Raw genomic sequence first — 13,126 nt, 5'->3', positions numbered from 1 at the left:
ACAACTTTTGTTGAGATGCTAATCTGTGTTGTCATGCATGTAAGTTCTTGATCAAACAAGCATGTTCAGGCAGAGAATGAGCAGTATTCTAATATCACTGGACAAGCTCCAAAGAAAAAGGCAGGAACAGGCCCATGATCATGGCAACAGAAGTGTAGGCCAGCACCACATTTGGCTCCAGGCTGACGTTCTTAACAATGCTTTTAAAACTGAGAGAGAGGCAGTGGAAGCCTTGCAGTTGGCAACGTTAGCTCTGCCTCTCTCTCTTAATCTACAGAGAAATGACATTTGCATTCAGAGCTGAGGCATGAAATGCCAAATGGGGCTGTCATCAACTGAAAGCCTTTGGAGAAGTGCTTCAAAAATGCCCCAGCTTCCAGTGAGGAAAACAGTGGGAAATTATTTTCACAGCATTGAAGCTTTTTTTGTCAGATAGAGAACTACCTGTTAGGATTTTGTATTTCTCTTTTTATGCTGAGTTTTGTATTCTAGCAGGAAGTCAAACTCAAACCTGGGCAATACAATCACTCCAAAATGCACATGCTTTTGCTTTCCATCACCTGTGTAATTTTTTTCCCCACACACAGTGTTTTGGGCTTCAGTGTCAAACTAAATGAAAATAAAATGCAAGGTACTAAACTTCTTTACAAGCTGAAATTCCTCTCTTGCAAATAGAATAGAATAGAATAGAATAGAATAGAATAGAATAGAATAGAATAGAATAGAATAGAATAGAATAGAATAGAATAGAATAGAATAGACCAGGTTGGAAGAGACCTTCAAGATCATTGCGTCCAACCTATCATCATAGCTGCATTGATACAGTACAATCACAAAGGCATTCATGGCCAAATATGATCCAACATCTGCTTTGCTGTAGTTTGATAAAGGAACACCTATTGTTAATATGTGGGTGCAAAAAAGAGTGGATTTATATGATTCCCTTGGTTTGTTGTTTGATCCATGATATTGTTGACAACTGCTTTGTTGGCAGCTGAGGTGTTAACCCTGAGAACACTACTGCCATCTCTACTCTGTCCACACGGGAGCAGGCTTGGGATGAGCTAGGCAAGGGAAAGGGTCTGTGTTTAACCTTACGCCACAGGAAAGTGCTCTTCAGCAAGACCTAAATTCAGACTTTTCCTTAGGAGTTTGGAAGCAGCATTTAACATGAAAATCAAGTCCCTCAAGACAAGAATAATTCCTGGGAACTTCAGTCCCCACTACCATCATCTAGAAATCCTTGCTGTCTGTCTTCCCTGAGCAAGCTAGACCTGCTCACCCCAAGCTTCTTGAAGCCCATCTAGTTCTACTACATTCTGAACTAGTCGTCAGTAATAGGCTTGTGAACAATGGTGCAGAGTCTAGCTGAAGGACTCCGGCTAATGGTGTTCCCCAAGGGTGAGCACTGGGTCCAGTCTTATTCCGTATCTTCATCCATGACCTGGATGAAGGACAAAGTGCACTCTCAGCAGCTTTGCTGATGATACAAAACTGGGAGGAGTGGCTGATACACCAAAAGGCTCTGCTGCCATTCAACATGACTTGGACAGGCTGGGGAGTTGGACACAGGCAAACCTCATAATGTTCAGCAAAGGCCAGTGTAGGGTCCTGCAAGTGGGGAGGAATAAGCCCCTGCATCAGTAGAGGTGAGGGCTTGACCTGCTGGAAAGCAGCTCTGTGGAGAAGGACCTGGGAGTGCTGGTGGGCAACAAGTTCACCAATATGTGCCCTCAGACCAAGACGTCCAATAGTATTCTGGGATGTATTCTGGTGTGGCCAGCAGGTTTAGGGAGGTTCTCCTCCCCTTCTACTCTGCCCTGGTGGGGCCATACCTCAGGTATTGTGTCCAGTTCTGGGCTCCCTGGTTTGAAGGGGTCAAGGAACTACCAAAGAGGAACCAACAGAAGGCCAAAAAAATTACCAGGGGATTGGAGCATCTCTCTTCTGAGAAGAGGCTGAGAGACCTGGGGCTCTCTGGCCTGGAAAAGAGATGGTTGAGATTGGATCTTATAAATGCATACAACTGTCTAAAGGGTGGAGGTCATGAGGACGAGGCTGGGCTCTTCTCAGTGGTGGCCAGTGATAGGACACGGGGCAAGAGGTGCAGACTAGAGCACAGGATGTTTCACCTGAACTTAAGGAAAAAATTATTTACTGTGAGGGTGATGGACCACTGCAACAGGCTGCCCAGAGAGGCTGTGGAGTCTCCTCTCTGGAAACTCAAAACCCTTCTGGATGCATTCCTGTGCAACCTCACCTAGGTGTACTTGAGTTAGCAGAGGGACTACATGATCTCCAGAGGTCCCTTATAATCCCTACCATTCTGTGATTCTGTGATTCTCTGATGACATGTGGATTAGATAAAGGTGGGTGACAAACTCTTCTTTGGTGTTTATCTCCATGGCATGAAAGCCTCTGAGACTGACAGGTTTCTTGTTAGTGTTTTCTGTCCTGTCAGTCTGGTGCTGTGTCTTGAAAGGCTTTCTGATCTCTGCTGAAGCATGTAAACTAGGCTCAGTCACTTCACAACTCCTTAAGCTTGAAAACTTTTCTTTCCTGCTTCCCACAGCTCCTGTCAGCTGTTAGGTTGTGGCTGTACTAAGATCATGGCCAAGAGTTCTGCAGTTTCTTTGTTTCCCCCCTGACTCACAGCACGTCCCCAGCTGTTCTTGGCTTTTGTCACCTTGGAAGGCTTTTTGGCCAGAGACTGCCTGGTTTGACATTTCTCTGTCACTTGCAAAGTGTGGACCATGCCATGGGCTTGTGCCCCTCCCTGCAGTACCAGCAAACAAAATCCAAACCAAACCCAAACCAACCAGAGAAACACAGCACAGTCAGTTGATCTGAACATAGATGTGTTCAGTGTTTAGTGGGGAAAGCTGATTCTCACCCAAACAGGTCCATTTCCCCACCAGCTTGTTCTGGTTGCTTTTGTGGTTTGTTTGTTTATTTACTTGAATGTTTGTCTGTTTTTAAAACCAGAGGTTAGAGAATCTCTGCTCAAGGAGGATGTGGGCTTTTAGGAAGAGACAGGGGTTCTCAGGTCATTTCTGGGGAGAAGGGGCTTAGCTGGAAGAGGAAAGGATCCCCTCACTGCTCCTAGTCAACACCTCTCCTCTCCTGGCTCAGAACTGACACACTGCTGCAGCACCACCTGCAAAGTCTCAGCGGCAACTGCCACATCTTTGTGCCCTTCTCAACTCAGAAAGGCCAAGAAGCATTTTCTGGAGCTTGGCTCCCAGCATCTGCAACTCACCTTAAACATCAGCACCCAAGATCATCAATCTGCTACAAGTATTGGCAGGGAGAAATATGAAGAGTCCTGTCTCCAAAATTCTCTCTGTGGGATGCCACTGCTGCCAGTATGCTTTCCAGATCTCCTTTTCTGGGGACTAGCTGCCTTCATTTACACCATTGGCACCTCAATGACCTCCTGGAAGGCAGAACCACATTCATACCCCATTGCTGCATGCTGCCACAGATAGTTTTGGTGCAGATCATGTTTTGATGAGGAGGGTAGCAGATCTCAGTTACAGGGTATTCTAAGCCTCTAATGCCCAGCTGTTGAAAATGTTCTCTCTGTTTCAGGGGAAATAAACACCTACAGGTGGAACGTTCCAGAGCGATCTGGCCCTGGCCAAACAGATCCAAACTGCATTACTTGGGTTTATTACTCAACAGTGAATTTTGTCAAGGTAACAACATGGTCATGAAAGATTACACAGCTTTGGCTAAAGCATCCTGCTTTGATAGTGTTTCTGAAAAGCTCCTGCCTCACATTTATGTGAGGACCACAGGCTGGAGGAACGATTTCACAGGCTCACAGTATCACTAAGGTCGGAAGAGACCCCAAAGATCATCAAGTCCAACCTGTCACCACACACCTCATGATTAGACCATGGCACCAAGTGCCATGTCCAATCTCCTCTTGAACACCTCCAGGGATGGGGACTCCACCACTTCCCTGGGCAGCACATTCCAATGGCCAATGACTCTCTCAGTGAGAACTTTCTCCTCACCTCCAGCCTAAACTTCCCCTGGTGCAGCTTGAGACTGTGTCCCCTTGTTCTGGTGCTGGTTGCCTGGGAGAAGAGACCAACCCCTTCCTGGCTACAACCACCTTTCAGGTAGTTGTAGAGAGTAATAAGGTCTCCCCTGAGCCTCCTCTTCTCCAGGCTAAGCAACCCCAGCTCCCTCAGCCTCTCCTCACAGGGCTGTGCTCAAGGCCTCTCCCCAGCCTTGTTGCCCTTCTCTAGACACCTTCAAGTGTTTCGATGTCCTTCCTAAACTGAGGGGCCCAGAACTTGACACAGGACTCAAGGTGTGGCCTAACCAATGCAGAGTCGAGGGGCACAATGACTTCCCTGCTCCTGCTGGCCACACTATTCTTAATGCAGGCCAGGATGCCATTGGCCTTCTTGGCCACCTGGGCACACTGCTGGCTCATGTTTAGGTGGCTGTCAATCAGCACCTCCATGTCCCTCTCTCTTTGGGAGCTCTCCAGCCACTCTGACCCCAGCCTGTAGCTCTGCATGGGGTTGCTGTGGCCAAAGTGCTGCACCTGGCACTTGGACTTGTTGAATGCCATCCCATTGGACTCTGCCCATCTGTCCAGTCGGTTGAGGTCCCTCTGCAGAGCCTTTCCACCCTCTAACTGACCAACATCTGCTCCTAACTTGGTGTCATCTGCAAACTTGCTGATGACTGACTCAATGCCCTCATCCAGATCATCAGTGAAGATATTAAAGAGGATGGGGCCCAGCACTGATCCCTGGGGGATGCCACTGGTGACTGGCCACCAGCTGGATGTGGCACCATTCACCACCACTTTCTGGGCTCGGCCCTCCAGCCAGTTCCGAACCCAGCACAGAGTGTTGCTGTCCAAGCCTCGAGCTGACAGCTTAGCCAGCAGTTTGCTGTGGGGGACGGTGTCAAAGGCTACAGAGCTAGATGCTTTATCCTCCTCAGTAACAGTTGCACATGCCTGGGTAATTTGATCTGAAATCCCTAAGGGTACACCACGGTAATGTGATCCCCTCCTTAAAGAATAGCTGAAGGGATCTGGGGTGAAGGCACAACATGGCTTTGAAATGACACTTTGATACATTAACATAAGGGCATGCAAAGAAAAATACCTGTAACCAGACACAGTAATTGTAGGAAAAATGGAATTTCACCTTTCTTTACTCTATAGTTAATCTCTATCTCTTTCATAACTGGATTAAACCAAAGCCTGCAAAATGTGTGTATCTATTTGATTGCAGGACACATACAGCGGTCTGGTTGGGCCTCTTGTAGTCTGCAGAAAAGGAGTTCTAGATGAGAGAGGTCTAAGAAAGGACATTGATCGTGAATTTACTCTTCTGTTTATGGTGTTTGATGAAAATGAATCCTGGTATTTGAAAGAAAATATTGAGACATACCTTCAGCAGAATCCTGATGAGTTCAATTCCACCAAGTACTTTGAAGATGCCAACTGCATGCACGGTATGTAGGACTCTGTGGCAGCAGCCAAGAGGAGAGAGGTTTGTTTTTCACAGCCCTTTTGGGAAGACATTGGCTTTAGCCCACAATTACTCAGCCATGTGACAACCTCCATAAACTTCAGCTCTGGAAACAAAAAGGTTTCGTGAGGCTCAGCCAAGATATTTTTCTAGCAAGATGGTTTGATCTAACACGCTCGGGAAGTGGCCACCCTGCCGGGCTCCCCTTGTCATTTGGGAGCTGCATTCCTTGCAAGCTTGTTCTGCATGGGCTTAAGGATGACATTTTAAAACTATGGGCTGTAGTAGCAACCAGACCAAGAGCCAGGCAGAACAAACTGCACAGGGGCAGGAGCAGCCCTGGCAAAGCAAACTTCTCTTTCTACAGATGATTCTTATTTTAGGCAGCAACTTCCACGTAGCTTCTTGGCATAAAACCTTTTTGTTCAGGAGTCTGATCCCAAACATCAAAACCCCTATATATACCTTTCAAGACAGAAAAATTGTTGCTTCTATGTACTTACATGATTTGGAAACTGAAACAAACCCATGACTGTCTCCCCCCAATGGCAGTGAGTGCTATGGAGAGCCTCTGCCCTTCCACAGGTGCCTGCCCCCTCTCTGTCTGGGCACCCCTTCTCAAAGAGAAAGTGCCAAGGGTAGCTGAAGTGGAGGTTATCCTCACCCATACCACCACCCTTAATCAGTTCTGTTTTGTCATTCTTCCAGCAATCAATGGGAAGATTTATAACAGCCTTCTGGGTCTGACAATGAACAAAGGTGATAGGACAAACTGGTACTTGATAGGAATGGGCAATGAAGTGGATATCCATACAGTTCACTTCCATGCACAGACCTTCATCTTCAAGGTTGGTAAGATTAATGAAAGTAAAACCTTTGCAGTGTGATGGGAAAGGTCTGCTAAAAAGTCCTGGGTTTGCAGCTTGGGGATGGAGCCCTGGGCTGATGCTGAGGTTGGTGGGAATTTTGCATGTGAAAGAAATACAAACCGAATGACATCCTGGCAAAGCTTCTGCTCTGAGCCTGCTAGGAAACAGGAATAAATGGGGCAGTTTCAGGCTGTGCCTAGAAAATTTCCCACAGATCTTCCACAGAAAGTGGTGCAATGTAAAGAAGTTGTTATTGGGTGCAAAAAGGAAAAGAATGCTAAGTTCTAAACTATCCCATTGGATAGATAATAAACATAAGCTGGTAATGGTAATGGACTTGATGATCTCTGAGGTCTTTTCCAACCTTCTTGATTCTATGATTCTATGTAATCTATCTTTCTTTTCAGCTTCATTGCTCTGGGAGACACTAACTTGTGCTTCTGCTTGGCTTTGCTGACCTTGGCTGTGCTCTTTGGTGTGCCTGAGCATCCTAACAAAACAACTCTCTTCTCTTTCTCTTGTCCCACGTATAGAGGGGAAGCAGGGATGGGGAAGCTGTTTCTGGCTTTCCTGTTTTGTCCAGGGGGGGTTCTTGTGCTCTTTATTAATTGTAAATACCAGGAAATATTGCAGATGTCGTATATTTTGTGCATATTCATTGCATTTCAGTTTGGATTGGAGCTTAGCTTGTGAATACAACTTCATTTGCTTCCAACTGAGCTGGTCTGGCACTGTAAGGTTGGGGGGAAATTTCAACCCACCACAAAATGTCACTATTGGAGGAGAGTTAGCTGGGTTAAAACACAAGTTTACCCATGAGCATAAGGGAAGATTCAAGCAGGAAAGTTGAGACAGTTATGCTTAGAGTACAGATTTATGTTGTGACACCTTGCTGGGACAGGACTGTCTGAAAAAAAATCTGTCTTTCAAAGAAACAGCTGTGCTCAAACAGCACTTGGAGTCCTCAGGAGGGGTTTTCTGTTGTTTATTAGTTCATTGATTAAGTTAGAGGTGTTCACAGACCTCAGTTTCCCTGAATGAAGCTCACTAGAAGCATAAAACAAGAAGCATTTGATTTGCCTCGATGATCTGAAAGTCTACCTAGGATGTCAGCGCCCATGGAAGGTATTTGGGACACAACTCTCACGATTCTGGTTTTGCCTTGCCACAGACAGATAAGGAACACAGAGGAGATGTATTTGACCTTTTCCCTGGGACTTTCCAAACTATAGAACTTGTAGCAGAAAACCCTGGAACATGGCTTCTGCACTGCCATGTAGCCGATCACATCCACGCTGGCATGGAGACGACCTACACCATCAATGAATCAGGTGCTGTATCAGAAGCATGTCTTAGGACTTGGAGGTGGTATCACAGGAGATTGGGTGTGAGACAGGGAGGAAAGTAATAGAGCTAATGTCACTGTTGTCCCCTGCATGATGGTGGGAAGCATCTGTGCATTACTGCCATGGCTAGTTAGCATCATCTAGGGCCAGAACAAACATCCCTAATGCCAGAGCAAACACAATAATCCTTGCTGCACTTTAAAACAGTTGGTTCTTCACAAGAGCCCTTCTAATCAAGTGGTGGCCTGTGGACCATCACTCATCTGCAGATGGTACAGAAACCAACTGCAAAGCTCTTTTTTCAGCCTTTCTGCCATGTGGTGTGCAGGAGGGCCTGCAGACCAGCATGGTGCTGGTTTCTTCCTGTGAACACTATCAGATCCCAGAGCAATTCCAGCTCCTTCCTGCAAAGGCAGAGAACAGCTGAAATACAACATGCTCCAGATAATGATCATTCATCCTGTCCAAGAAATAGGTTATCCTTTGACTAAGAAAAGTTGCTAAACTTTTTGGGTGATGCTGGTTTGACTTGTGACCTGAAGCCAAAAGTGCTTTGTGAGCCTCTCCACGTCTTTAGTCCAACTCCATCACCATGGGCAGGGATACCTTCCACTAGATCAGTTTGTTCAAATCCCCTCCAACATGCCCTTGAACACTTCCAGGGATGGAGCATCAACAATTTCCCTAGAAAATCTATGCCAGTGTCTCACCACCCTCATCATAAAAGATCTCTTTCTAATGTCCAATCTAAATCTACCCTCTTTCAGCTTAAAACCGCTACCCCTTGGCCTGTCACTACTGTAAGTAGTGAAGTGGCAATGATGCCTCCAGAGAATGGGGACCTTGCCCATGGAGGTGCCCAGAGCAATAGCTGCATTGGTCTAATCATGATTTCTGTTCACATCAACAAGACTGAAATAATTAAACAAAACCAGCAATACTTCTGCAGAAGAGAAAAAAAAGAGAAGGAGAAGTATTTGTTCAGGCTTTCAACTCAACTTACTGCTTATTGCTGTCTACAACTACCTGAAAGGAGGTTGTAGCCAGGTGGGGGTTGGTCTCTTCTCCCAGGCAACCAGCACCAGAACAAGAGGACACAGTCTCAAGCTGTGCCAGGGAAAGTTTAGGCTTGAGGTGAGGAGAAAGTTCTTCCCAGAAAGAGTAATTTGCCATTGGAATGTGCTACCCAGGGAGGTGGTGGAGTCATTGTCCCTGGAGGTGTTCAAAAAGGGATTGGAGGTGGCACTTGGAGCCATGGTTTAGTAGTCCTGAGGTATTGGGTGATAGGCTGGACTTGCTGATCTCTGAGGTCCTTTCCAACCTTATCAATTCTATGATTCTTTCCCTGCACAGAGCGGGAAGCTCCTTCAGAAGGAGGACTCACAACTGAAGCACATGATGCAACTACTGCAGGCAACAGAACAGCTGCCAAGGGTAAGGACTTTTCTCAATGTCATTTAAAACTGTTCAGATTCATGTGTTGCTTTCTAATTAACTACTTCCCTTTTAACAGACTATGACAGCAAAGGGGGCAGTATATTTGGCAAACCTTTGAGTCCTGGAGATGTCAGCCTGATACTTGCAGCCTTTTTCTTCATTGGACTTGTCCTGCTGTTAACAGTATTGATCTTCTTCTGCCTCATCACCCGCCAAGGAAGCAAGATCCATTACACAGCTCTGCATGACAAAAGTGCAGTTCTAGCAGATTCCCTGTAAGCCCCCACCTTTAGCACCACTCACAGAGCCACACCGGATTTCATGACATGCTGCTAATAAAACTGGAGCGAGACAGATGCTGATAGTCCTTCCCCCACAGCCAGAGTGAGCGTGAGCTGTAGCTTCGTACCACCCAGCACCACCCCCCACCTCTGGAGTTCAGCTGATTTACCCAAGCTCAAAGCTGGCAGCGGAGCAGAGCAGCACACCTCTTGGCATCCACAGTGGCTGCACAGGATTTCCATGGGAGTGAGGAGCAGGCAGCATGGCACCCATGCACTCTTGTGCAGCAGCATGCTAAGGAATAACTACCACCAGGGACTGTTTAAGTATGCTGTCTCCTGGAGCAACAGATGTTGATCTGGAAGTCCCCCCAGTTTCCCAAAATCTGTTTCAATGTATTCACTGGTATTTAAGTAACTCTCCCTTTTTTCCAACCTCCTCCCCCTGTTAAATGGAGAAACAGTGCATTTGGGGCAGATTTTTCAAGTCTTTCAGGCACCTACTAATGTATTTTAGCACCTGATGGGAGTCCATCAGTGCCCCTGCTGTTAGCTTCTAACAGCTTTTGTTCATCTCTCTAAAAATCTATCCCTGAGCAACCTCTGAGAAAGCTGACTTTGTAATTGCTGCTTGTTGTGATCCTGATCCTGTACCTCTCCTTTGCACCGAGTAGCATCTCACTCCCTGCCTGCAATGACTCTTCTTTGCACCGAGTAGCATCTCACTCCCTGCCTGCAATGAAGCCACCAGGAAGGTGACCTTTGTGCTCTGCGAGGAAGACAGGCAGAATCAGGCCATCTTCAGTGATACTTGAATATTTATAGCTCAGTTTCAATCAGCTACTGCTCATTCTTGCCTGCTCACATCAGCTACAGCTCTTGCAGAGGAACTCTAGAACAAAACACACCTAGGAAGCTGTCTATCCAAATTTGATCCTGAATGTAAATTCAAGCTGTTGGATTTTTAAATCCTCCCCCCTCCCCCTTCTGAATTTTGAAGTACGATCAAATGTAGGAAACTTTACAGCCCATCACTCTCACATTGTAGCTTAATGGTGTCCAGGGTTGATGTCCAGTTAACCAATATGTTGAAGTTTCTTGGATGTTTCTCAGTTATTTATCAATTCTTTGCTTTCTTCAGTCATTTAAGAGCACACACATGAGGTGGAACTGCAGGACTGAGCCCTAATAGGAGGTACACCACAGCAATAAACACTTTAAGAGTCCTTCTCTAATTCTCCCCTTTGAGCTGACAGATACTCTAAGGTCTTTCATCTTTCTCTTTTGGAAACATGAAAATTGAGGTCTCCTGTTCTGTGCAAAACCTCTCTCTTTCTGTGCAGAACATTTGCTGTCTGTATACATACCAAATTAAACCCTTCCACTTAAACACACACTGTTAATAAAGGAATTTATTTGGTGCTTTCCTTTTGGAGTGGCTTGTGTGTCTGCCTTTTTAGAGAGAGGGACATAAATATCTTTTGGCCATAGAAACTAGCCAGCCAAAGCGATCACAACCATCAATAAAAATCCAGTCATTTGTATGAAGTTTCTGGCACGCTTCCTTTCATCTGGCACACTTCCTTTCATCTGGCACACTTCTCAGCTGGGTGGTGGCTGTGAGACAGAATAAGGCCTCCAAAGGTCCTCAGGGCCTCAGGACATCACCACCCAGGAGACACAGCCTGCCACACAGAGTGTGAAGCATCACAGAAAGCGTGAAGCATCACAGAATCCAGGAAGCACTGAGTTTACCATTGCCTGCCTTGTGCAGGCTTCCCTGTGACCAGCCATGCCCCAATACCTGTGTTGAAGGGCAGCACCTCTGTTGGGCTGAAACACCAGTGGGAAGACAGGAAAGCACCAAAAGAACAAAATTAACAAGTCACCAGGACAGACCTGTTCCCTACAGAAAATACAGGCCCTCAAGTATAAAAAAAGATCTGTATTATGAACATGGGTAAGAGATGGAAACTATCCTAGCACCAAGAACTTGGAATGTGACAAATGCTAGACCAACCCTTCAAAACTTTACAGAGGAATAAGCAGCTCTGACAGCCACACAGTGAAAACTGGCTGAAACTATTCTAAATGAACCACCCTCCCAAAAAAAAACCAACCAGGAAAGAGGCCAAAGGAACAGAACAGGTCATGGAAGTGCTTTGGGGTTTTTTTCCCCTTAAAAATAACTGTGCTTCTGTGAGGTCTCTGAAGGTCCCCCCCTGGATGAGTATAGCCGGCTTACACCTCCTTACACTTCCACAAAACATTTAAGAAGGTCCTTAGTTAAAGCTTCTTAAGGAAATGAAATGACCATGGGATGTGAGGAAAGGTCCATGGAGGTTAAACAACTGTTAAAAGACAGGGAGAAATGGTCAGATGCCATGCTGAGAGTCAGTCATGGGATGCTGGAGGGATCCTTGCTCTTCACTATTGGTGGTGTGACAACGGGTGACCAATTGAGTGACAATCGTAAGTCCATATAGCATGAAAATTGAGTGATTAAAAAAGATAAACATTTAGTATTGATACACTTACTTGTGGGGGAAAAAGCAATCCCAGCTCTATGTATCACAGTATCACTAAGGTTGGAAGAGACCTCAAAGATCATCGAGTCCAACCTGCCACCACAGACCTCATGACTAGACCACGGCACCAAGTGCCACGTCCAGTCTCCACTTGAACACCTCCAGGGTTAATACTGTCTAACCTCAGAGATGGGATCTTATTTAATACTTTAATTCCAACATTAGCAGAGTGCTTTTTAGCAGGCAGAAGGACACCAGGACTTTAGTACTTGGTTGCATGGTTTAGTTGATTAGGTGGTGTTGGCTGATAGGTTGGACACGATGATCTTGAAGGTCTCTTCCAACCTAGTTTATTCTATTCTATTCTATTCTATTCTATTCTATTCTATTCTATTCTATTCTATTCTATTCTATTCTATTCTATTCTATTCTATTCTATTCTATTCTATTCTATTCTATTCTGGAATCAGTAGGAGTTAAGAACAGAGCAAACCAGAAAACAACTTAGTACCATTACATAAATGTCTGTGACACCTGTGTCTTGAGTGTGGCCAGGGTCATACCCCACAGCCTCCTCCAGGAGAGGACCCAGCAGCACAAGAACAGTACAGAATGCACAAGTTTCCATATGAGGAAGGATTTCCTTGGATTGTGGCTTGGAAAATAAAAGAAAAGACAGCTGAAATCAGACAGGACATCAGTTTTGTAGACGGAGAGCTGAGCAGAGAGGGGATAATTTGTTCCCTTTGGCAGAAGTGGTATGAGTAAGGAGAGTGGCACACGCAGACAGCACCGGGCAGACTGCCACCTCTGTAACTCCTGGTCTGAGCGGACTGAAAATGTTCCGAGCTTACAGAGCCTCAGAAAGCAACTGGAAAACTGGGGGGGAGGGGGTGTGTGGGGGGTGTGTGTTAGGGGGATGAATTCAGGGTTATTAAATAGCTGGTACTGATCAGCCTGGAGGAGAGGTGGCTGAAGGGGATTTTAGCAGCGTGTGCACGCAGCTGGAGGGAGGCAGCGCAGACAGAGCCGGGCTCTCCCCAGTGGTCCCCAACCAGACACCCAGAGGCGAAGGCGCAAACTATAGCACGAGAAGTGCTCATCCCTGGGGACACCCCACGGCGCCGGACACGGCCCCGTATCTTTTGCCCCACCTCC

General features: G+C 46.1%; 1 protein-coding gene across 3 annotated transcripts in view; it reads left to right on the top strand.

Moving 5' to 3' along the window:
• The window catches only part of HEPHL1 (hephaestin like 1), a 47,824-nt gene extending 36,949 nt beyond the window's left edge, over positions 1-10,875 (top strand). For all 3 annotated transcript variants that reach the window (XM_068145572.1, XM_068145581.1, XM_068145590.1), the window contains 6 exons: positions 3,592-3,698; positions 5,268-5,490; positions 6,216-6,355; positions 7,548-7,707; positions 9,076-9,156; positions 9,236-10,875. In XM_068145572.1, the coding sequence (XP_068001673.1) occupies positions 3,592-3,698; positions 5,268-5,490; positions 6,216-6,355; positions 7,548-7,707; positions 9,076-9,156; positions 9,236-9,438 (914 nt within the window). In that variant the 3' untranslated portion in view covers positions 9,439-10,875. The remainder of the gene's footprint in view (positions 1-3,591; positions 3,699-5,267; positions 5,491-6,215; positions 6,356-7,547; positions 7,708-9,075; positions 9,157-9,235) is intronic.
• The last annotated feature ends 2,251 nt before the right edge of the window (positions 10,876-13,126 follow it).

This window comes from Melanerpes formicivorus, unplaced genomic scaffold, assembly GCF_026170545.1.
Source record: "Melanerpes formicivorus ecotype bairdi unplaced genomic scaffold, bMelFor1.0.p_v2 SCAF_1, whole genome shotgun sequence".
Taxonomy (NCBI): domain Eukaryota; kingdom Metazoa; phylum Chordata; class Aves; order Piciformes; family Picidae; genus Melanerpes; species Melanerpes formicivorus.
The sequence above is the reverse complement of the archived record's forward strand: the minus strand, read 5'-3'. Positions and strand labels throughout refer to the sequence as shown.